This window comes from Pollachius pollachius (assembly GCF_949987615.1).
Source record: "Pollachius pollachius genome assembly, chromosome: 4".
NCBI lineage: Eukaryota > Metazoa > Chordata > Actinopteri > Gadiformes > Gadidae > Pollachius > Pollachius pollachius.
In genome coordinates, this window is record NC_136937.1 from 26733811 (window position 1) to 26757926 (window position 24116).

A 24116-nucleotide genomic window follows, 5' to 3' on the forward strand; every position below is an offset into this window, starting at 1 on the left:
GCGGTTGCGACCTCGTCAAACTCAACGACGTCCCGGAGTCCGGGGACACCGAGGTCGGCGTCTGAACATTTGGCACTTTCCGTCACAAAGGCGTCGTCTCTCTGCGCCATCCGCAGCACGTGGTTTGGCATCCAGGGGGGCTTGTCGTCAGGCTGTTCACTATGGAAGACCCCTCCATCTCCTCCCCCCAAATCGAAAGTGAAAGGAAGGAGGCGATCACCCGCTGACTCTCTCCGCCCTCGCCCGTCGAACGCCGCCTCCTGGTGATGCTCTGGTGCAATGGTACTATTGCTATTGTTGTTATTATTGTTGCCGTTCTCGTTGGTCGCTTTCCTTTCCGCCGGCGCTACCGCCGTCTCTCCGTCTATCGCCGTGACCTTCACGGCCTCGTCAGTGGTCGCTTTCTCCGCCTGCCCGTTCTCCATCTCACCTGGGGGTCCCGCTCCGTTCTGCTCGCTGTGCGCCGTCACTTTCTTCTCCACTTTCTCCTCCTCCTCCTTCTGCTTCACCTCCACATCTTTCCCACCTCCCTGCTCTTCCTTTCCTGTCACTTGCTTGTCCTCCACTCTCCCCCCCTCCTCCTTTCCTGCCTGGGCTTTCTCTTCGATTGGCGGTTCTGTATTCCCCGCCGTGTTTGCTTCCTTCACCGGTGACGGCGGTACTGGATCTTTCTCGTGCTGGTGTCCGTTTTCCGTTTTCACTGCAGCGTTGTTATCGTTCTGCGCAGGGCCGATGTTCTGGCTGCGGCGGCGGTCTTCGGAGTTCTTTGCTTCGGCGTCCCCCTCCTGCGGGGGCCAGGCGGGCTTCACCAGCTTCACATCCTCCTCCACGCTGAAGGACTTCTTCGGGGAGTCCGTCTGCGGGGGCCAGACCACCGTGATCTTACTGGTGGCCATTTTGTTTTCTTCCGACGGTTCATTTGCGACGGTGCGCGGCTCCGTCTTGGTGGGTGTGGCGGTGGTCCTGGTCGGGGTGGTGCGTTTGGGGTCCGGACTTCTCTTCTGGGGCGTGGGGGATTTTATCGTTGTGCTGTGGGCGGGGTTTGCGTTGGGCATTTGTGTTTTAGAGTTCCACAGTTCCTTGTGTGGCTTCTGGCCGAATCCTTCGTCGTAGTTCCCTTTGGCTTTGAACAGCTGTTTAAAGTGTGGCTTACAGTACATCCGTCCATGGAGAGAGGCATAGTTGCCGAGGCTGCGAGATAAACACAAAGGGAATAAACACTTTACGACCAAGGACACAGAGAAATTAAACAGTAGTGACGTTGACGATGATGATGCAACTGATTCCTATGGCCATTCTTCGGCACTCTAACTGCTTGTTCTGTTAACTAGGTCATGCAGCACTTAGGTTCATGTTTTTATAGCTACTCCAATTTTGATTCTCTGCGTTGATTGCTTTCAGCCTCACTTGTACTGTACGTGGCTTTGCATAATCGTAAAAAGCGTGGCAGGATAGTGGCAAGGGTGAAGGGGCTGGACCAGTAAAACGGGTCCTTGGTTCAAAACCCTCCGATGTCCGACCAATAAGCATGCTCGGGTACGATGCCCGAAGCCCCCACTAATAACAGCTACTCATCATTGACACGTACAACAAAAAAACATTCAAATTCACGGCAGGTCTTTTTGCTTAAAAGCCTCTGCTGAGTGACCAAGGACATCAATAAATACATATATTCATGCCAATGTCAAAAGTAAACTCTGCAAAGAATTCTTTGCTGAGTTTAACTTTCGGCATGAATTGCAGAGAATTATTTGCAGTTACTTTGCAAAGTATTATTTGCAGAGTGAGAGCGAGAGAGAGAAGGAAGAGAGAGAGAGAAGTGAGAGAGAGAAGCAAGAGAGAGAGATAGAGGCAAGAGAGAGAAGCGGGAGAAAGAAGCAAGAAAGAGAGAAGTGAGAAAGATTGAGAGAGAGAGAAGCGAGAGAGAAAGAGAAGCGAGAGAGCAAAGTGAGAGAGAGAGAAGAGAGCGAGATAAGAGTGAGAGAAGTGAGAGAAAGAGCGAGAAGCACGAGCGAGAGAGATAGAGAGAAGCGTGAGAGAGAGAGAGAGAGAAGCAAGAGAGATATAAACAGTGTTGGGAACGTTACTTTAAAAAAGTAATTAGTTATTGTTACTCACTACTTGTTCCAAAAAGTAACTGAGTTAGTAACTGAATTACTCTATAATAAAAGTAACTAATTACCAGTAACTAATTACAGTAACTATTTGCGTTACTGTACAAAAAAAAAAGTTGCTATATGTCAAAGAATTTGGATTTTTCTGAGTAGTTTTCACTTGGCCTTAATGTGTTAAATGGTTGAACTGCCCATTCAAGGCCCTGGTATGCTTCCAACAGAGGCCCCGTCCACACTAACCCGGGTAAATCTACAAACGCATAAATATTTATCAGTTTAGCCCCAGAATTCCGACACTGAAAGAGATGCTTTTCAAAGACGATCGCTGAGGTGAATGAATGTGAAAACGCTGGGTTTGCGTTGTAGTGTGGACAGGGTAGACGGAGGCTATCAGAAACGATGACGTTCGGTTGCTATGACACTGCCATGACACTGCCACAAGCTTGCGCTCGAGACCAAGACGCTCATCAAAAAAATGGCAGGTGAAATCAAATGATGATCTCTGAACAATGTACTAATTTATCTCCAGAAACAACTCGACATATTGGCTCAAACATATTCGTTGCTCCAACGCCGGAGTCGAGCGCTGTACTTGATGTTCTTCAGTGATGGTAAAAAACCCGAAAGACGACAGTTCTGGACGAGACTGAATGTTTAGAATGTTTATCAAAATAATTTCAGCATGAAACGTGGATGCAAAATATTCCGAACATTTACCCGGGTTAGTGTGGATGGGGCCTGATTTTCAATTTGCTTGGTTGCAAAGGCTGTGGAACATCTGCCGAATACAACAGAAAATGCCAACTTTCATCGGATTGCTCCGGACTCGCCATTTCTGCTGCTTTATCGAATCTGTTTGGTGTGTGCGTTTGCGTGTGTGTGGCGCGCGTGTCCTGGCTTGTGTGTAAAAACACTGGCTCCGATTGGCTACCATGAAACATGACTCTGCCTTAGCCAATCATAATCGCTTATCTCGTTGTTAACCCACCCGGCCTCCTCACTAGCAGTTTGTGTGTGGAGCCAGGGGTGCGTTCGGATTACGCAGTTTATTCAATCAATTCATAGTAACGCACCGCATTTATTGTACAGTAACGGTAACGGCGTTGTAACGACGGAAATAGTAATTAGTTAGATTACCCCGTTTCTGAAAAAATAACGGCGTTACCTAACGCCGTTCTCTTAAACGGCGTTATTACCAACACTGGATATAAATGACATAGAGAAGCGAGAGACAGTGGAGAGAGAGAGAAGAGAGACAGAGAGATGTGATAGAGAGAAGCAAGAGAGAGAGAGAGAGAAGCGTTGCGGCCCTGACCTTAGTTTCCCTTGGCAGTGTTGGCAGCAGAAGCAGCTCTTATGGAACGTTTGTTTGTCGGCGATCAGCGCCTCCATGGGGTACACCCTCTTCCGGCATGCCACGCACAGCTCCGAGTCGGGAACCCTGATTTTCTGCGCACAAAGAAAGGGAGGCAAGCCGTCATTTTTCACATCGCGAGGTGCAGTTGGAAACACGGAGGGCTGCGCTGTGTGAGAATGTGCTAACAAGGCAGGCATTTCGCTGTGGTTAATAAATACTGTTTATGATTTATTATTTTCACTTAATGTCCTGTAGACCATTCTGTCGATGCACGTTCTAATAATAAATTCAGAGTTTTTATTTTTTATCCTTATTTATTTTTAAGTTAGTATGGTAGCGGCATAAGTATAGGACTCAATTTGACTTGAGATGTATATTTACATTTTTCAAACATCATTCTTAATAATACAGCCTGTTATTTTTCTGTGATACCATAATGTCATTTTAAAGTAAAGTACATAAAGTACACTATAAGTACTTATATTATCTTGCTTTTGATCCATAATCTTACCTTTAAAATAATAAGCAAATGTGGGCTACTCTCTTCTTCTATGTCTCTTCTTCACAGAAATATAATACTAATTAAAGCGCATTTCTCTGGTTATAAACATCAACGTCAAAACAAGTGCACAGTCAGGCAAAAAAAGTTGTGTCAGTTCAGACCAAACCAAAGACTGAAAACGTTTCAAACGGTGAGTACCCAGAACAACAAGCATTAAACACACTCGTAGTCACATGCTCTGTCACCTTTCTTCCAAGGTGCAACTTTTCCTTCTTTAGAACAGAAAAACAAGCAAGACTGGTTAAACACACACCGTAATGCACAACTTCACACACAGGGGTGTTAGGCTACGGCGTCCTCATGCCGTGCCGCCCGAGTTTACCCGTGGCCACGGTCTGCTGCTGGTGGTGTCGGGTCACGCTCTGAGAGCTCCTCTGCTCCGTCACCGTGACGCCCGCGCTCTGCAGCGCCTCCTGGCTCTCGGCCCACGACTGCTGATAGTTACGCAGCATCTCCTCTGCCGCCTCCGAGAGGATCTCCGTGGCGCCGCGCACCACGTCGGCGTACGATGGGGGGCTGCCACGCCCGCTGGCCACCACCGCCACGGAGGAGGAGGCGGAGCATTGGACGGTGGCGTGCGTCTCGCTGCACCTGGACCCTCCGAAGTCGTCCATGCCGGAGAAGAGCTCGGGGACCGTTGTTACCGTCGACGTCTCGGAATGCCCGTGGGGTTCCGATTCCGACTCCCTCCTCTCGATGTGTTCCCGAAGGTCCCGGGCGGCCTGGGAGCCGTGCTCGCCCGTCTCGAACACGTCCTTGAGCGCGCGCACATTGAACGCCGGCACGTCCTCGGCCCGGGGCGTCTTGGGCTCGGCCTCAGCGTCCTCCTCCGTGTCGCTGCCCAGCCGCTCGGCGATCACGATGGGCTCCTTCCTGGGGAACGCCGGGGGCTGTTGCGGCGACTCGAAGCGGTTGACCAGCTTGGACAGGTCCACCCGCGGAGGCAGGCCCTCGGGGGACACCATGGTCAGGCGGGGCTCTTCGGCGTCGGCGCCCAGCCGCTCCGGGATCTCGATGGGGTCCTTCCGGGTGTACACCTTGGTCACCTCCGCCCTCTGCGCCTCCTCGAAGAAGGACTTCTTGTCGCGGACGGTCCTCATGGAGTCGCCCTCCTCGGTGCACCCCTCCAGATCCACCTCCAACCCGGGCCCCTCCTCCTCGCTCACCGTGTAGCTCGCCACGAAGCTAAACCCCGGGGACCCCTCCCTCTCGGCCATCACCTCCTCTACGATGGGTTGAGGAGGAGGTGGAGGAGGCGTAGGGGTGGTCCCGCCCCTGGGGGTCTTCAGCTGCACCACTTTCTCAGAGCGGCTGAGCGTGGGGGAGGGCGTGGCCCGGTTGAGGAGCGGCGACTGGGCAGCGTACGGTCTGCGCGGCGGCGGCGGTGGGGTTCCCACCGCCCGGTAGGGGGGCGGCGAGGGGGTCACCCCGTGGCGGGGGCTGTCGGTCCGCCGCACCGACTCGATGGTGATGAAGGTGGGGGAAGGGGTGCGGACAGTCATCATCGAGGACCCCCTGTGGTCGACGCCTTCCCTCGTCAGCTCCTGGGTGTTGCTGACGCTGTGATGCTGGCTGGTGCTCCTCCTCTCCTCCACCACCTCCCTCCGGGACTCCACCACGGGCGAGCCCACCGTCACCTTGGAGGTCTTGGCAGAGGGCCCGCCGATAGGGGCTTTCGTGTCGGGCTTCTTGGATGTCGGGGGAGGTGGAGGCGGTGGGGTCTGTGCTCCCCTCTCCTGCTGCTCCACGGCTGCTCTGCTCTCTGCCACCAGGAAGGTGAGCTTGGCCTCGGCCATGTTCCTCATGTAGGCCGTCATCTCCTTCAGCTTCTTCTTGCTCTGATGCAGCGCGATCTCGCTCAGGTTCCTCTTCTCGTCCGCGCCCATCATCCAATCGGGCACCTCGCTCACGATCCCCCTGACGGCGTCCGAGTCGATCCTCCCAGCCCCGCCCTGAAGCGCTTTAATGTGAGCCAGCAGCTGCAGTAGTCTACATCGATCCATCTCCATGCTTTCTGCAGACACCTTCATCTCTGTGCCTCCGGCCTCGCTTTTAGCTGTCATTGATCGAACGTTTACGCCCTGGACTTTGCTTGTCGTCGTGGCGGATATCTGTTGATGTTGTTGATGTTGTTGTTGTTGTTGTGAGCTCTTGGTCTTCTGCGTGTGCACACTCACAGCCTCCTGCCTCTGGTTGCTCTGCTGCGTCACGCTCTGCGTCACCACCACCTCCTGCCTGTGCTCCGTCTTGGAGCTGTGCAGGCTGCGGGAAACGGCCCCGTAGCCCGGCGCTTGGGGGCCCAATGCAGCCTCAGTCTCCGTGATGGAAACAACCTGGACAGGCCCCGCCTGTTTCTCCTCGTTCTCCCTCTTGGCCGTTTGCTTCTTCCCCAAATGCTCTGCTGATTTATGGGATGGTTTGGGATGAGGGAGTGGGCTCATTTGCCGTTTCGCCACTTGTGCTTTCAGATCCATTTTGACTTCGACTTCATTTCTCAGCACTGCCGAGCTCGCAAGGCAATTCTTCTGCATCACTTTGGTTTCATTATGCTGTGATATATCAGCCATGTCCAGATGTGGCTGAGTGCCACCTGTGACGGCCTGTTTCATCGCCACGCTATCACATTTCCCATCTTTCATCTCGGGGGGCATCTTGAAGGTTTTCACTTTGAAACTTGGAGCCACCTTCGGGATTTTAGTGGGCTGAGCCGTTCCTTTCCTCCCCTCCTGTGTATCGGCCACATTCACAGCCTTCATCTCCTCCTCTGCTCTCAGGGTGACCTCAGACTGACTTTGGACATTGATGCTCTCCTGCACAGAACTCATTGTGGTCGACACACACTTGACCGTGCTGGACTTCTTCATGAACTGTTTCTGCTCCGTGACGGCGCCACTGACAATGCCGGCACCTGACAGGGTTGTGATATCAACGGGCTTGGGTGAGGGGGGGGATTTGGTGGTGGACACAGAGACTTGTGTTGTCTGACTCTCTCTGAAGACATCAGACGAGCTCTGAGCCCTCTGCCCTGACACCACAGAGGAGTGGCCCCTTGAGCCCTGCTTATTATCCCAGGTGATGTTTGAAGATGCCTGCTGTGATTTCTTTTTCAGCGGGGCGATCAAAGGCTTGCTGGGAGGGATGTGTGACGGCAGCTTCTTTGCCACAGGAGCATCATGCGCCGATGTCTCTTCCACGGCGACGGCCCTTCTCTCCTCCAACCTGGCCTCGGTGGACTGCATGGATTGGGTAGTCAGCGCTTCGGCCTCCCCCGTGTTTCCCATGAGGAACCGTTCCCCGGTGGGGGGCGCCTCAGAGTGGGCCAGCGGGGAGGTCGGCGGTGTGGGTTTAAGATTCTCCATCTCCTCTTTCTCTCTCTGGAGACGGAACCTCTCCTCGGCAAGCATGAGCGGCGTTTTGAATTTACGGGCGTAAGGGCGGGGCTTCGGAGCCTCCGCGGTCTCGGGCGTCTGATGCAGTATCAGAGGCGGGACAAAGCGCTTTTTGGGCGGCTGCAGGGGTTCCTTTTCAAAGGATTTCGCCACGGGGATCCCGGACGGCGGCTTCGGTGCTGCGGTGGACTCCATGGATTGGGTGCAAGTTTGTTTCCCGGTTTCCGTGTGATGGGTCGTTTCGGTCTGGACCTGCTGCACCCTAGTTTCCTCCACGCGTGTCATCACGGTCGCTGGCTGCTCCGTCACGGTCGCTGGTTGGTCCGGAGCGGGTTGGGGTGGTGGAGGTGGAGGAGGTGGAGGAGGTGGAGGAGGAGCAGGGATCAGCTGCTTCTTCTGCCACTTGGGTTTGGGCTGTGCGGGCGGCTTGACGGGCTCCATCGGCTTGGGGATTTTGAACAGGGGCCGGGCCGCCGGTTTCCCCGGTTTGGTTGGGGGCGGGGGCTGAGGCAGGGCACCGAGCTCCAGCTGGGAGGGCAGAGGAGGGAGGAAATCTGCCGAGGTTGGCGGAGGCGGCGGCGGCGGTGGGAAGAACTCGGCCTCGGGCTCCGCTGGATGAGGAGGGGGTGGCGGCGGGGGTGGGAGGTCGCTGTCCTGCCTCATGATGGGAGGGCGGGAGCCGGCAGAGCCTGGGCCTTCTGTCACCGGGGACGGTGGGGAAGGGAGGGAGAGCTCTGACTCGGATGGTGGAGGGGGGGAAGAAGGCGGAGGGGGGAAATTAATTTCTGGCTTCTTCTTTTTGATCAGGCCCTTCGCTTTGTTCTCAAGGTTACGGTATTCCCCCTTGGCGCTTTTGATGTCTTGCTTCTGAGCGAGCTCCTTGTTTTCCATTACGGCGCTTTGTCGCTGGGAGGTAGACACATGCTCCGACACAGCACGGCCCTGCGTCGCCGAGGACGACGACGATGACGACATAGACGATGTAGCCTGTTGTTCAATCACGGTGGTGTGCACCTGTTTAACCGTCCTCGTCTCCTGGGTTTTCTTGGTGGAGACATTGGTTTGCTTGGTGGACACGCTTTGCACAGTGCCTTGTTTCACGTTCATGTCGACCACGGATTTCATCTCTGTCTGCTGTGAATGAAGTGTCGGCTTGTTCTTCACGCTAACTGGCTTAGCGGGCACTATCTGTGCCTGGGGCTGGGGCAGGGGCTGGGGTTGGGGCGGCCCTTTCTGTGTCACACTCTCCTCCTTTGTGCTCATCCGCTTAGAGGATTCCGATGTGGCGGCCACGATAGCGACAGTGTGTGAGCTCTCCTCCTGAATCACAGCCTTGGTGTTCACCAATCGGCTCTCGGCGTGCTTCTGTGTTTGCCTCTGTGTCTCGGCGGCCTTGGGTAGGTTAGTCACAGCAGGTGTCCCGTGCGCTGTCATGCTCATGCTCTTGTGCCCATGCGCGCACGTATGCTCCAGCACCCTGTGTTCCGGGGCCCTCGCCGTCACTTTGACCCTCTTGGAGGAATACATACGCTTCGGATTGGCGTATTGTTTCTTCTGCATCAGATTCTTTATGGCGCCTTGCACGTCACCCTTTATCACCTCCTCCTTCTCCGTCTGGGTCATCTCCTGGCCCTCGTACAGTGTCTTGATGGACGTTTTGACGTCCCCCTCGATGCTGCGTCGCCGTTGCATCCTGGGAGAGTCTGGGGGCTCCAGTAGGAGCTGTATGGTGCCTTTGATGTCCCCCTGTTCACTGGCTTGATGCTGATAGAGCTTCCTCTCACTCGACACCTCGTGTAGATTCTGCATGGCTGTGTAAATATCCCCCTTGACGATTTCCTCCTTCTCCACCTCCTTCACCGCCTGCTTCGCCTCCTCCAGACTCCTCAGCGTCCCTTTGATGTCGCCCGGCACTAAATCCTCCACCGTCGCCTCAGTCCTCGCCGTCGCAGACTTCTCCAGGGACTGCAGCGCTCCTCTGATGTCGCCTCGGATGATGTCGGGCTTCTCCACGTCCTTGGCCTGATACCGAGCCTCGTGTAGAGACTTCAGCGTGGTGCTCAGATCCCCCTTGACCACCTCCTCCCTCTCCATCACCACCCTCTGATTGGCTGCCTGAGTCAACGAATCCATGGCGGCCCACAGGTCGCCCTTCACGATGTCCTGCTTCTCCAGGTTCCGGTAGTTGACGCTGGGCTCCCTCATGAACACCTGGACGTTGCTGTGCACGTCTCCGGGGACGATGTCGCCCTCGGCAACCGTGCGGCCCACCTGCTGCTGGTTCCTCCTCAGGATGAGCTTGGTCTCCTCCACGTCCCCGCCCACGATCCTCTCCTTCTCTGTCTTCCTCTCGGGCTCGTCGTCCGGCTCGCCGCGGAGATTACGGAGGTAGTCCAGCGCTCCGGACTCGATGCAGGTGGAGTAGAAGCTGACGTTGCCCCTCTCCGTCTCGCCCACCTTAATCTTCTTCTTCTCCGCGTCCGGGTTGGACATGAGCCGGTGGAGCGTTTTGCTGACATTGCCCTGGACGACGTCCTCCCGCTCGACGCTGTCGCTCTCAGCCTTGTTCAGGAGGGAGTAGATGGTCATCCTCACGTCCCCCTTCTCGTCTTCCTGGATGAGTAGGCCGCGCTTTGAGGAGCCCTCCTGCTTGAGCAGGTTGTTGATGGCCTCCTGTATGTCGCCGCGGACGATGGCTTCCTTCTCGACGCTGGCCCCCTTCTCCTGGCTGAAGAGCTGGCGCACGGTGGTGTCGATGTTGCCCCTCTCCTCCACGTCGATGGTGATCCCCCTCCCCGTGCCGTCGCTGCGGTTCAACAAGTTCATCATGATGTTGTTCAGATCGCCCCTGATGATCTCTTCTCGTTGGATCTCAGGCGAGTTCTGGTTCATCAGCTTGTATTTCGCCATGCGGACGTCTCCAATCTCATCGGCCTCGATGAGAATCCCCTGCGAGTCTACCATTTTCTGGCAGTAGAGCTCTTCCAGAGTCTCCTTGATGCTCTTACCGGTGACCGCTGACCTCTCTGTGCTGCTCTCGTTGAACTCGTGGACGGGTGTGGATTCAAAGAGCCAGGTTGTTGATTTGACGTCGGCCTGCGGGATCGCCTCTTTGGTAATGACGCGGTCTGCTTCATCGTCGTCTCCCTTCTCTCTGATCTTGTCGAGGGGCTGCTTCTCAAAGAGCCACACGGACTGCGTGACGTCCCCTTTTACCACGTCCTTCTTCGTCACAGTCTCCATGCCGCTGAGCTCCGTGTTCTCGCTGTGGATCTTGTCCATCGTGCGGGTCTCGAACATCCACGTGGCGGATCGGACATCCCCCTTCTGGATCTCGCTCACGCTCACTGTCCTGACGTACTTTTGGGACATCTCGTCGGTCTCGAAGCGTTGTGTGTTTGACTTCACGTCCCCACCTTGCACGTCCTTGACGGTCTTGGACCTCACTTTCATGTCCTCCGCGATCTCGTCCAACGGCTGGGTCTCAAACCTCCACCGGGCAGAGCTGACGTCTCCTTTGTTGACGCCTTCCTCCGTCACAGCCTTGATCACGTAGACCTCCTCCGAGTCCCGGATCGAGTCCAGCGGTTTGGTCTCAAACTGCCACCGAGCGCCCTTCACATCTCCTCTCATCACCTCTTCTTTTGTCACCGTGGTCACTTCGTGGTAGTGTCCGTCTTTGTCGCGAATGGCGTAGAGCGGCTGCGTTTCGAACATCATGGTGTAGTTCTTCACATCCCCCTTCTGTATCTCTTCGCTCGACATACCGATAAGCTTTGAAATATCAGTCTCTGTGTTCTCATCTTGAATCTGATCTAACGAATACGTCTCGAAAATAAAGCGCCCTTTGTCCACGTTTCCACCTTGCACGTCCGTCACCGTGCGCAATTCCCTTGTTGTTGTTTCATCCTCTTTGATTGTATCTATCGCCTGATTCTCAAACATCCGGGTGTTGTTGATGACATTGCCTCTCTGGATGTCCTCGGCCGTTTTGGTCTTGAGCAGCTGCATGACTTCTCCTGAGGTGGAGGTCATGATGTCCGAGGAGCTGTTCTCAAAGATGTACTTCATCCGAGAGACATCGCCCGAGTCTATGTCGATCTCCGTGACCCTCCTGAAGGAGCTGGAGTCCTCCCCGGTCAGGCTATCCAGGTTCTCAGTTTCAAAGAGAAAACGGGCGCGGCCCACGTCCTTCCCCTGGATGTCCTCTTGGTTTATGGTGCAAGTTTTCAAAATGGTCTCAGACTCTGTCTCGGCGTGGTCGCGGATGTTGTCGAGGGTCTGGGTCTCAAAGAGCCAAGTGCACGTTTTAACATCGCCCTTCTGGACTTGCTGGACATCCGTCTCGCTTTTCTCCTCCTTTTCATAGAGGCCGTCCATCGGCTGGGTCTCAAACAGCCACCGGCAGGTCTTCACATCTCCCTTCTCGATCTCCATGTCCTCCTTGGCCTGACGCTCCTCGTGTTCATACTTGATGGCGTCCAGAGCTTGAGTTTCAAAGAGCCACTTGGCTGTCTTCACATCTCCAGACTGAATCTCCTGTTTGGAGATGCCTTTGATGATCTGAAACTTATCGATGCTCTCGTCGAACTCGTCAATAGGCCGCGTTTCAAACATCCACCTGCAGCTGCGCACGTCTCCCTTCACCACCTCCTCGCGCCTCACGGTTTTGACCTCGTGGTAGTGACCTGCGCTGTCCTGCATCGCGTACATAGGAGTGGACTCGAAGAGAACCTTGTTCGACCGGACAGATCCGCTCGTAACACCCTCCACCTGTATCCTCTGTGTGCCTTCACACCTACTCAGATCCATGGCCTCAAACCTCTCTTTGTAATTGGTGACGTCGCCCTTGTCGAGAGCCTCCATGTTGACTGTGCGCGTGATCTCCCGTTTTTCCTCTCTTATGTTCTCCAGCGGTTGGCTCTCGAACATCCACTTCTGATGTCTCACGTCGCCTTTCTCCTCCTCTGACGCGACCCTCTTCTGGAGCTTTCCGACCTCCAGCAGATCCTTCAGCTTTTCCATGGGCACCGTCTCAAACAGATGCTTGGCCGACCGCACGTCCCCGCCGACAATCTCCTCGGCGCACGCCGGCCTGGCGTTGGCGTTGTCCTTCAGCGTGTCCATCTGCTGGGTCTCAAACACCCGACAGTGCTGCCTCACGTCAGCGCCGATGATCTCCTCCCTCTCTCGTTTGGAGCACTCCCAATCCTCGTCCTTGATGGCGTCGAGGGTCTTGGTCTCGAAGAGCCATTTCCCTTTGTTCACCCCTCCTTGCACGTCGTCCTCCATGGAAACCCCACAGATGAGCTTCACCTTGGAAGGGTCCTGGTGGATCATATCCAGCGCTTGGGTTTCAAACATCCAGCGAGAGGTCTTGACGTCCCCCTTCTCCGTCTCCTCCCGGCGGATCTTGGTGATCTCCAGCATTTCCCCAGAGTCCCCCCGGATGACGCACATAGGCTGAGTCTCGAACATGCAGGTGGTGGTCTTCACCTCCCCCTTTATCTCCTCCAGCTCCGACTTGAGGTTGAGGAAGTTGCTCTCGTCGATGGTCTCCGTCTTGCCCAGCGAGTCCAAGTGCTGCGTCTCGAAGAGGTAGCGGGCCGTTTTGACGTCCCCGCCGCTGATGTCCTTGTCGATGACCACTTCTATCACCTGCTCATCCTGTTCCTGATAGATCTTATTCATGTAGTCCATGGGCTGAGTCTCAAAGAGCCAGGTGGCGGTACGGACGTCGCCTCTAGCAAGTTCTTTAACTTGACTGGTCGTCTCGGCGGTCTCCGTCCCGAGCGCGTCCATGGGCTGGTTCTCAAACATCCACGCGGTATACCTCACGTCCTTGCCGGCGATTATCTCCTGCTGGGCGATGTTGTTATCTTCCCGCTCGTCCAGAGTGTCGTCCTTGATGGCGTCCAGCGGTTTGTTCTCAAACATCCTGCGCATGGACTGCACCTCGCCTTTAAGGATCTCCTCCCATTCGAGGTAGTCCCCCTCGGGACTCGAACCCCTGTCGGGACTGCCCCCGTCGTTCTCAAACAGATAGCAGGTCTGCTGCACCTCCCCTTCGACCCGCTCCCCACCCTCGCTCTCAAAGCGAACTCTTTCCTCCTCCGTGAGTTGGCTCAGGAAGTCGGCCTCCAGGGTCTTGCGGACGTCCGGGTGGATGTGCTTGTAGAGGCGCTTGAGCTCCGCCATACTCTTGTGCTTGAAGTAGTGCTCCTTGTGTTCGGAGGACCGCTGGTCGGCGACCTGGCTCTGGCTGTGAAGGCTGCAGGCCTGGCAGTAGTCCGGCAGCTCTTGCTCTGTGGGCGGCGGGGGGAAAGGATCCACAGCCTCGTAGGCCAGGGCGGATGAGGAGGAGGCAGAGTTGGAGGACGCAAAGTTGGAGGACACAAAGTTGGAGGAACTTTGGTAGTTGGTCGCGGCAGCGCTTTTGGATGCATGGCGGTTGACCGGCTCCCATTGGAATTCATTCAAATCCACATCAATCTACAGGGTTCACGAGCAGCGTCAGGGTAAGGAGAGAGAGGCAGTTAAAGTGGATAGGTCGCAGTCAGACATGTAGATGGTTATGGAATACCAAGAAGCAGATGTTGGTATTGAAGACGTCTAAATATGTTGCTGTATCTAAGGTAACCCCTGTTTAAGGTATGTCGTCTATTTCTAATTATGTATCTATCTTTATCATGGTTACTTTGGCTTCCTTCAATTTCTCTACAAACACAAACAACATTTCCAGAATAGATTATAGATGGTGACGGAAGTATGAACAATGAAGCAGCTCATAGTACAGCTACATAGTTCAATAGAAAAAATCCTTTGATCAGAACATGGGGAGAACATAGGAAGGCAGCACTGATGAACACATAAAAGAGTTAAATCAGCTCCCTGACTTAATTACAAGGTACACGATTAGTTAGAGCGCTGCAGGTCGCAGCTTTGAACAAGTACTCCTCTAATGACAAACCATTGACTGGGAATTGATTGTGGGTGGAATCTTCTCAAGGTTAATCAAGAGTCTTTCAACACAGGATCCATCCGGAAGAATGAACTTATTTTAATCATTAAACCGCTGTTACGCAACATGTTTTTAAAAAGGGTGTTTTTCAAAAAGGGAGGTTTTTAAAAGAAGCCGTTTTTAAAAAGGGTGTTTTTTTAAAAGGTGTCTTTTAAAAAGGATTTTTTTTTAAAAGGGGACGTTTTTAAAAAGGGTGTTTTAAAAAAAAGAAAAAAATCTTAAAAAGCGGTGTTTTCCTCTGCTTGCGCTCGACCCTCACCTTGACCTGCTTGCTCGGCGTGGCCTCCTCTATCGTCTTCTCGTACTGCGTCTTCAGGGCGTGGGTGGAGAAGGCGGGCAGGTCTTCTCCGCCCACCACCGTCACTGCAAAGCGATGAGACAACGGGAGGATTAGGGGGGCCAGGTGGGAGCAGGGAGGTTGGGGGGGCTGAACAGATCAGGCGTATGAATCACTCTCATCATGTTTGTTCTCTAAACCCACGCAGCACTGATTGCCCTATTTCCCCTCTCCCAATTTTCTTTTTCACCCATCCCTGATCCCACCTGCACCGCCTTCATTAGAGTCACTGTGGTGCCCCGGATCTCATTGTGAATCATTACATTCTGCGTTGTTTAACGATAATACTTTTATTTCTTTTGAACAGCTCATCCACTCACGCTCGGCAACGGATGAGAGCCGGTTGCTAGGGCAGATGGGTAGGGATAAAAGAAAAAAAAACGACAACAACACAGAAATGAACAGGGCGAGGGTTAGGGCGGCGATCTGAGGGTCGGGGGTGGAGTGGTGGGTGGGGGTGGACCCACCTGTCTCATTGTAATGGCTGCCGTAGCCGGCGGCAACGCTGTCCTGTTGAACCGCGTGGTGCTGCTGCTGCCGGGTGACCTGTGAGGGGGAGGGGGGGAGGGAAAAAGGGAGGGGGGAAGGGGAGGGTCGGCACAGAACAACGTGAGGAGACGCAGCGGGAGATACACACCGCAAGACGATGTAAACATGTTGATGACCGATGAATAAACTGTGCTCCAGCGCGCCCTCCGCGTCTCTGTAATGATAGGGATTACTGTAATCTCGAAATAGCCGGGCTGCTGTGCCTTTCACTGACACACGTGTATATGTACACATCGAGAGTCGCCCAGTGCGCCTCGCTCAAAGGCTGCGGCTAATGACGGTGATGTAGTCGATGATGGTTTGTTCATCGTTAACGACGAATGGATCATTATCTGTCGGAAAAGTATGTGTATAATAAACTATTACCCGTAGAAACTGTTCGATGTATTGAATACTGTATATTGTATATATTAGATTCAATGTATAGTTTATTTCTATTAGACATAGATATTAGATATTCGTCGACAGCTGGATATATTTGTAGATATAGAAGAGAGAGAGAGAGAGAGAGAGAGAGAGAGAGAGAGATGGGGACAGAGACAGAGACAGAGATAGAGATCATTTTTTCCATCCCTAAGGGGTAATTAAGGAGTAGAAGGCGTATATACAGTACATGTCTTTCTATATATGGACGGTTGATTGGCAGTCGGTTCCCAGCAAAATGGGCTGCCAGTCAGCCGAGATCGGGTCGGGCTCTGTACCTCCTGTTGGTTCTGAAAGGAGGAGGTCTGGTTGACATCGCTGCTCCTCACCAGCGTCTCAGAGGAGGTGGACATTGCCTGTCAGACACACATAAAAACTGTTTTATTAACGGATAAATCATCTCTCTCCCTCTCCCTCTCCCTCTCTCTCTCTCTCTCTCTCTCTCTCTTCCCCCCCGCCCCAACCCTCAGTCTCTTTCTCTCCCACCAGGCCAAGAGTGACACCAATGCTCTCCTCATCCTGTGACTCCTTCCCCTGTCTTGGCTCTGTGAGGGAGCCTTTAAGTATTTTTACATTCCGGGGCTGAGCCCGATGAAATCCTTCTGTTTCGGTGAGCCATCTGGGTGCGGGCTTCCCACGAAGTTTACAAAGACCGGAAGCCATATTTGTCAAAAAGCGGGAGGCTACACGCTATAGCCTGATATGAACATATTGGGCTGTGTCTGAAATACTGCCAGGCCGATGCAGACTTTGTGTGCAGAAGACACAATGTGACACGTCATCCAAACTATTGATCTAATTGACGGAAGTACTGACTGTTTGATCCGTAGCGGGCGCCGAATTGACCGTATCTCGCCTCCCACCCGACCCCCACACACACACACACCGCTCCCCCCCTGACGGACCCCTGAGGCAAACTTGTAACTGCTCTTTGGCGCCTCGCCCGCTTTTGATGCCGGAGAGCTCTGAGCAGGAGGCGTTTGCTGCAGGCGTTTGATTGGTTTTTGGTTGGTGGGCCGGTCGCATCACGGATGAGCATTTAAAAAACATTTTTTCGATTGGACATTGAAAGAGAAAAGCACATTGGGCCTCAGGAGGTAGAGCGGCTGGACTTGTAACCAGAAGGTTGATAGTTCAACCCCCAGAACCTTCTAGCTGAGTGTCGCGTGTCCCTGAGCAAGACACCTCACCCTGGCTGATCCTGACGAGCTGGTGGATGGTTGACACCGCCTTCGGTGTATGAACGGCTGAATGTTAGGCCATTACTGTAAAGCGAGTGGCCACTGGTTTGAGTGGCCACTGGTTTGAAAAGTGCTACATAAATGCAGTCCATTTAAATGAGAGAATCCTCAATAGCAGCATCTGAAGTAGCCATACAAAAGCAATAAAGTGACACATATTTCACTTAGATGCTAATTTTGTCCGTTCAGATGTTACTCTATATGAAAAGACGTTAACAGAATTCACATTGTATTCAGGGCCTAATTTGGCATGTTGTTTTGTTTTATTTACAAAGGGAAATGTGTGCATTTGCTGTGAGTATTTCACTGCTCCGAGAATTTTGTGTTGAGCATCCACGACTGAATGTGTGTTCGTCGAGGTACAGCCTGATGATAAGGCATGGGGATAGTAATTTAAACTAGACTCTCCGAGACATTCTCTGAACCACATGGGAAGAAAACCTGATGTTTCTTCTTTAAACCTTCCTCACACACGCTGGAGACGATGAGGAGCTGATGTGCAGCAGGGGGGGTCCATCAGCAACACATTCACGCCCCCCCCCCATCTCTCTCTCTCTCTCTCCCTCTTTCTATGTCCCTCTCTTCCTCTCTCCTCTTCTCTCCCTCTCCATCATCACTCCTATCTCTCTCTCTCTCTCTCTCTCTCTCTCTCTCTCTCTCTCTCTCTCTCTCTCCCCCTCCCTCCCTCCCTCCCTCCCTCCCTCTCTCCCTCTCCCTCTCTCTCTCTCTCTCTCTTAGTATTCCGCGGGGGGATCTTGTGCTCAGCTCAATGAATCCATTCTGTCCCTCGCTCCAGCGGGCAGATGCCATAGGAAGCAAGAACTAAATCCGTAGCGGGCGCCGAATTGACCGTATCTCGCACCCCCACCTCCCAACCGACCCCCACACACACACACACACATACCGCAAACTTCGAACTGCTTTTGGCGCCGACCGACCGCACACCTCGCCCGCTTACGATGCTGGACAGCTCTGAATCGGAGGCGTTTGCTGCAGGCGTTTGATTGGTTTTTGCTTGGTGGGCCGGTCGCATCAGGGATTAGCATGTAAAACACATTTTTATCTTATTAGGAGTTAGGAGTTTTCAAATTTTGAGCTGGGTTTATTCGATGGATACCTTGTGTCGGAGATGAAGCAACAGATCATCATCCCAACATGCTTCAGGATGTTGGGATGATGATCTGTTCTCGTAGCGATGTCGTTCTAATTTTCTTTCACAAAACTTGGTAATCCTATAGAAGCAATGAGCTTGACTTCAAAAATAACATAACTCATGAATAAGTTTGACCCTTTACGTGTCCTTTTAGGGAGCAATATAAACAAAGGCATGTTTATCGAGTAATGGTCAAAAAACTCTGTGCAATGCTCTGTGCTAACAACAAAGTGTTTCTGCTGAATCCGACAAAGCATCTTTAAGGAAATTTATACCACGGCACAGTTGAATGCTTGATTCCGATTTGCCAATAACGTTCCGAGCAAGTCCATTATTATTCATTGTGCCACAGTAAGTTCTGATTGATTGTTTTGATTGGGCGAGAGGCATTCATGAGCTGTGATAGAGTATAACGGCACCGTGACTTTGAACTGCACATGTATCATCCGTCTGCAGTGCAGGTGTTTCTAATAACCGTGAATTATGTTAACGATCGCGGAGCAACGCACTTTCTGTTCCAGCTGTTAGCTCATCAGAATCACAAATGCCACAAAAGAGGCTGTCAACAGTTGAAAAGCACTCCCTCTCGCGTGATATTGCTTAAACTACGCACACCTCATCCTTTGGAGCTTCCAAATCAATGCGCCATGAATCCGACGTTCACAAAAAGGATCAGATAGAACGTCAACTTGATGTTTCCTTGGCAGTAACTGATATCTAATCATTGTTTGTAACTGTATCCCAAGCGGAATAATCCATTTCATAAAAATGGATTAGATTTCCTTACGTATCTGAGTTACTGTATGTGAACAAAAGTGTCCACAAAAAGGAATAAATAGTAAACTGTAAACCTTGCAGATCATAACTGAAACAATTCAATAGACTATCTTTACCTGGCGGCCATATTGGTTAGTCAGGGTCGGTAGGCCTTCTAAAATATGGGGAAACCATGACAACACAAACTGAAATGCATTCTTAACCTGGGCAACCTGGGTTGGGGGGTTCTCGAAAGAGTCTACAAATGTTACCAACCCAACTTACTAACATGGACACTAGGTGAGAGAGGTGTACGGTGGTGGATGATGGATGTGGATGATGGATGATAAGGTGGGTTAAGTGAGTTCGAGGAATGATGATGATGGGTTAGGTCATGATAATGATGCTGATGATGATGTTAATGATGTTGATGATGATGTTAATGATGGTGGTGATGATGATGATGATGATGATGATGATGGTAATGATGATGATAATAATGATGATGATGATGATGATGATGATGATGATGATGATTAGGATTTTGATGATGATGATGGTGAGGTTGATTTGGATGATGGTGTTAATGATGAAGTGAATGATGGCGAAGATGTTAATGATGGTGATGAAGACTATACCTGTACTGATCTCTGCTGGTACTGGTGCTGGGTGACGGTGCTATGGGAGTGGGAGGAAGAGGACGAGGAAGAGGCGAACTGCTGACTCTCAAACTGCCTCTTCACGCTGGCCAGCCCCCCGGGCAACGAGCAGGCCTCCGACTCTTCCATCATCTAGCAGGGGAGAAGAACCAATCAGAACCACGAGAGGACTCAGCCATTCAGAACCAATCACAACCAATTAGAATTGTGCAGAACCAATCACAACCAACCAAATGCAGGGCGGACACTCCTACTTAAATATGGTCCGTTTAAAGTGTACATTAACTCCTTGTTTCAGCTCGCATTCAAACACTATGAGATAAGAATAAATAAAATCTCTTTGGCTAAGAGTTCTAGGAAGGAAGAGGGGGCGACTCGTATCCCCATGGTTACGGCGACGGCAACTTTGTGATACATTTTAGCGCCTTCGTACTCAAACACAGTGTCACACTTTAACACCATGGCGTTATACTAGTGTAGAAACGAGTGTCTGGGCAGCATAACCCTCTCTCGGACGGGAACATGAACATCAACCGCTGGCCAGACAGAGCTCTCCCTGTACACACACTCCTCGCCACCAGTGTCCCCTCGTCTTGACATCGAAGAGTATGCTAAAAAGCACTTGTGTTCGAAACAGAGTGGGACGTTGCCTGCCAAGACGGTTTGGCAGAAACTGGTTAAGGATTTATATTTTACTCCTGTGTTTTGTTAATGATGGTATTATTGTCTTAACACTGACAAAAATGGAATAGATGGCTTTGTTGAAGATCATTTAAGACATTTTGGCTTTACACATTTCACACTTTGTCTCCTGTTTGGTGTTTTACTCTGATGATTAATTCTTTTTCTCCCCTTTCTCTAATTACAATTGATTTATTGGCATGAATGATGCCAGTAACACGATTGGCAAAGCATTTGACAATCCTAATAAAACAACAACTAATTACAAATACATAAATGATTAAATGATAAAATGAACAACATCGACAATTTGTGTATAATGAACATCAAATATAAGTTGGTCAATACCTCTCTCTCTCTCTCTCTCTCTCTCTCGCTCTCCCTCTATCATTTGTTCTATCGCTAACATGAACGTTTTGCTGAGGGGGAGTTCCAACTCTGTCCTCTAGAGGCTGTCAGGAGTCAGGGGAGCATGTGAACACCAACACACCACGTGCTATATATAGCATGATAGCAACAGTTAAGTAGGAGGAACGGTTATTTCTGTCATCTGGTCAACTCAATGCACACATGCACACATGCACGCGCACAAACATAGATTCACACAGATTCACACACACACACACACACACACACACACACATACACACACACACACAGACACACACCTGCACGCACACACCCACACTCACACGTCCGCATACACAAACACACACACACACACACACGCACACACACACACACACACATGCATGGCAGGATGTTCTTTATTCACTTACATCACTTGCGGTCTGTTTAATCAAAAAATAGAAACATACTTTTAGTCTAGTAATAAATGGTTCAGACAGCCAATTGGTTACACCATTTAGAAATTGACCAATTAGAAGAATGAACAGATTGTGTTGATCATAACACCTGACTGTGGCCCTATCTGTATCGTAGCCTAGCTGCACTAGCCGTACTGTAGCCATAGCGCTATGTGCTATATAACCATAGTGCCTTTTGAGTGAGACGGGACTAATAAACTTTATCATCATTCTTTTGCAATGTATATTGATGCATGGTCAAAGTATGTCAATACAGTAGGCTGTTCTGGAAACAGCTTCACCTTTCATCAAAACAATTGGATAATATTCTGTTACAAAACACTGTCTGAGGTACCTAGCTGGCTTTAACAGGTCTCACAGGGCCTTTTCATGGAGACGTAGTGCAGGGTCCAGGGTTCTGGTTTAAACTTAAACACATCTGAACCTGCTACTTGAAACAGGGCCCGGGTGTCTCTCGTGTCCACTGACAACAACAACAACAGCTGTCCGAGGTGAGTGAGAGAGAGAGAGAGAGAGAGAGAGAGAGAGAGAGAGAGAGAGACTAGCACTGTCTAGCATTTGGACCCCCCCCCCCCATTTGATCCCACAAGCTCAAAGTTCAAGGCCTGATGTAAACTGGTAGTGGCACACACATACACACACACACACACACACACACACACACACACACACACACACACACACACACACACACACACACACAGCTGCACTATGCAATACACCAGTTTGTCTGAGGGCGGGGTTGATGACTCATCAAAGACTACAGAAGCCTGCAGAGGACACTTTAACTCATGAAATATGAATACGCCAAATGTACTTCCAGATAACAAACAGCTACAGCACACCTCGGTTCCCACAGGCTTCTGATATTTCTGATGTATCCCTTTGACTACCGGTGTGTCGGTATGTCTGTCAACCTATGTGTCTGTTTATCTATCCATCTGTCTTCTAGCAGGCTGTCTACCTATCAGTCTGTATAATGTTGCTATTTTACTGGCAGATAAATAACTCTTGCGCCCGGCGCAAATCTAAAAAGGGTTGGTCTGAAGTAGCCTAATTACCTGTAGGTGTGGTTTGGGCGTAACGTCCAATAAACTAATGAGAGTGCCATCTCCCATCCCCTTTAAGAGCCATGAGCGCATTTGAATCGGACGAGTTGATATTTTGACAGCGCGCAGTCTCCAATGAGACAGATGCATGACCACATGAATTTCAAACTTCAAATGGCTCAGTTTGTGGCCAAATAATATGGCCTAATTCACACATCGAATAGCGTTTTCTTCCACAACTTCAGAAATCCTCAAATAAATTTCGGCAAAGAAGACTTAACACACATATGATATGCGGTAACTGTGGTTCTATTTAATGATATACGCAATACATTATAAACATTGTTTCTTACCAGTATTGTATGCATTATCATTATCGATTTGTGTTCCTAATATGCATGTGTCCCCCCGTTATTATACATTGCCATGGACTGTATTATGCGTTACGTGTTTAACGTATGGATGGACGCACACAAGCGCGCCCGCATTCATTAATCATTTTACACATACACACACGCGCGCCTGCATTCATTCAATCTTTTTAACACTCACTCGCGGTAAAACAATGTTTTCTCACGATCAAATACTCATCAATCCTAAAAGTGATGGGCTTGTGCACGATGTCTGTGTCAAGAAAATATATGTTTGCTGTACAGTGTTTGCATATGCATTGATTTAAAAGTACAACTTATAACCGCTGTATCAACTGTTCTTTCCCAAATAATTTACCAATAATGTGTGGCTAGGTAGATGAGAGACACAAAGGTTAGGCGTGAGGTGCACAAGCAACATTATGCATGCGCCCCTAAAATAGCATCTGAAAAACGCGCCACTGACTTTAAACCACGTATTTCCTGGTTTGTGGCGGAATTGTTTCTAAAACTGCAAAATACCACCAGGGAACGTTTGCGCCAGAACACGCCTCCTCCTTTCGCCGAACCGCCCCTTGGGGCGCAAGATACCGACGCGTGGCGGTGGAGGGAAAAGAAAGCTCTGCGCCAGTTGCAAACTAGCAACGACACATGTGTCAGTGTGGAAAGTAAATTGCGCTGGATGCAAGATAGGGCCCTATGTCTGTCTGTCAGTCTGTACACCTATCTGTCTGTATATCATTCTACATAAATATCTTTCTGTCTGTGTGTTTGGCTGCCTGCTTGTGTATCTGTCTGTCTGGATATAAGTCTGCGATTAACATCTGTCTGACTGTCTGTCTGTCTGACTGTGTGACTACTTAACCATCTATCCGTCTGTCTGTGTATCAGTCTGCATAAATATCTTTCTGTTTGTCTGTTTGGCTGCCTGGCTGTCTATCTGTATGTCTGTCTGTCTGTCTGTCTGTCTACTTAACCATCTATCTGTCTGTATCTGTGTTCCGGAAACGTCCGCACTAGTATCAGGTTTCCCGCCCCCCCCCCCCCCCCCCACTATCGTCTTACCGCCACACAGGAAGTGGCGGCGCCGGTCTCCTTCTTGAGCGCCGCTTGATACATGGCCAGGCGCTCCTTCACAGACAGAGGCTCCCCGTCGGGGTCCTGGGGGTCCTGGGGGTCTGAGCGGTGGGGTCCCGACCCGTTCTTCAGACCCGCTGACACGCTGCCTGCAGCTGTGCACACACACACACACGCACACACGCACACGCACACACACACACACACACACAAAAACAGAAATAAATTTAACAGTGGGCAGATGATACACATATATGTTCGCACACACACACACATCCATGTAAACAAGTGCACATATGAGTACACATGCACGTACACAAACACACACACACAGACACAAAGAGAAAAAAAAAACTTTTAACAGTAGACAATTGATACAAAGATATAAGTTCACAAAAACAAACACACACACAGGTACACACGCACGCTCATACACACAAATATATAAAGACCCATGAGCACAGGTTCACATGCACAAACACATGTATTCAGTAGACACACACATACACACAAAAGACACAACTTTGTGAAGTGTAGCGGTAAATAGGTC

General features: G+C 51.0%; 1 protein-coding gene across 1 annotated transcript in view; it reads right to left on the bottom strand.

Annotated features, from left to right (window-relative positions):
* Positions 1-1051: 1051 nt before the first annotated feature.
* The window catches only part of xirp2a (xin actin binding repeat containing 2a), a 57971-nt gene continuing 34906 nt past the window's right edge, over positions 1052-24116 (bottom strand). The window contains exons 3-10 of the mRNA XM_079735919.1: positions 23555-23721; positions 19541-19693; positions 16031-16108; positions 15248-15326; positions 14703-14806; positions 4356-13914; positions 3430-3563; positions 1052-1191 (exon numbers count right to left, since the gene is read on the bottom strand). Coding sequence (XP_079592045.1) covers positions 3469-3563; positions 4356-13914; positions 14703-14806; positions 15248-15326; positions 16031-16108; positions 19541-19693; positions 23555-23721 — 10235 coding nt within the window. The 3' untranslated portion in view covers positions 1052-1191; positions 3430-3468. The remainder of the gene's footprint in view (positions 1192-3429; positions 3564-4355; positions 13915-14702; positions 14807-15247; positions 15327-16030; positions 16109-19540; positions 19694-23554; positions 23722-24116) is intronic.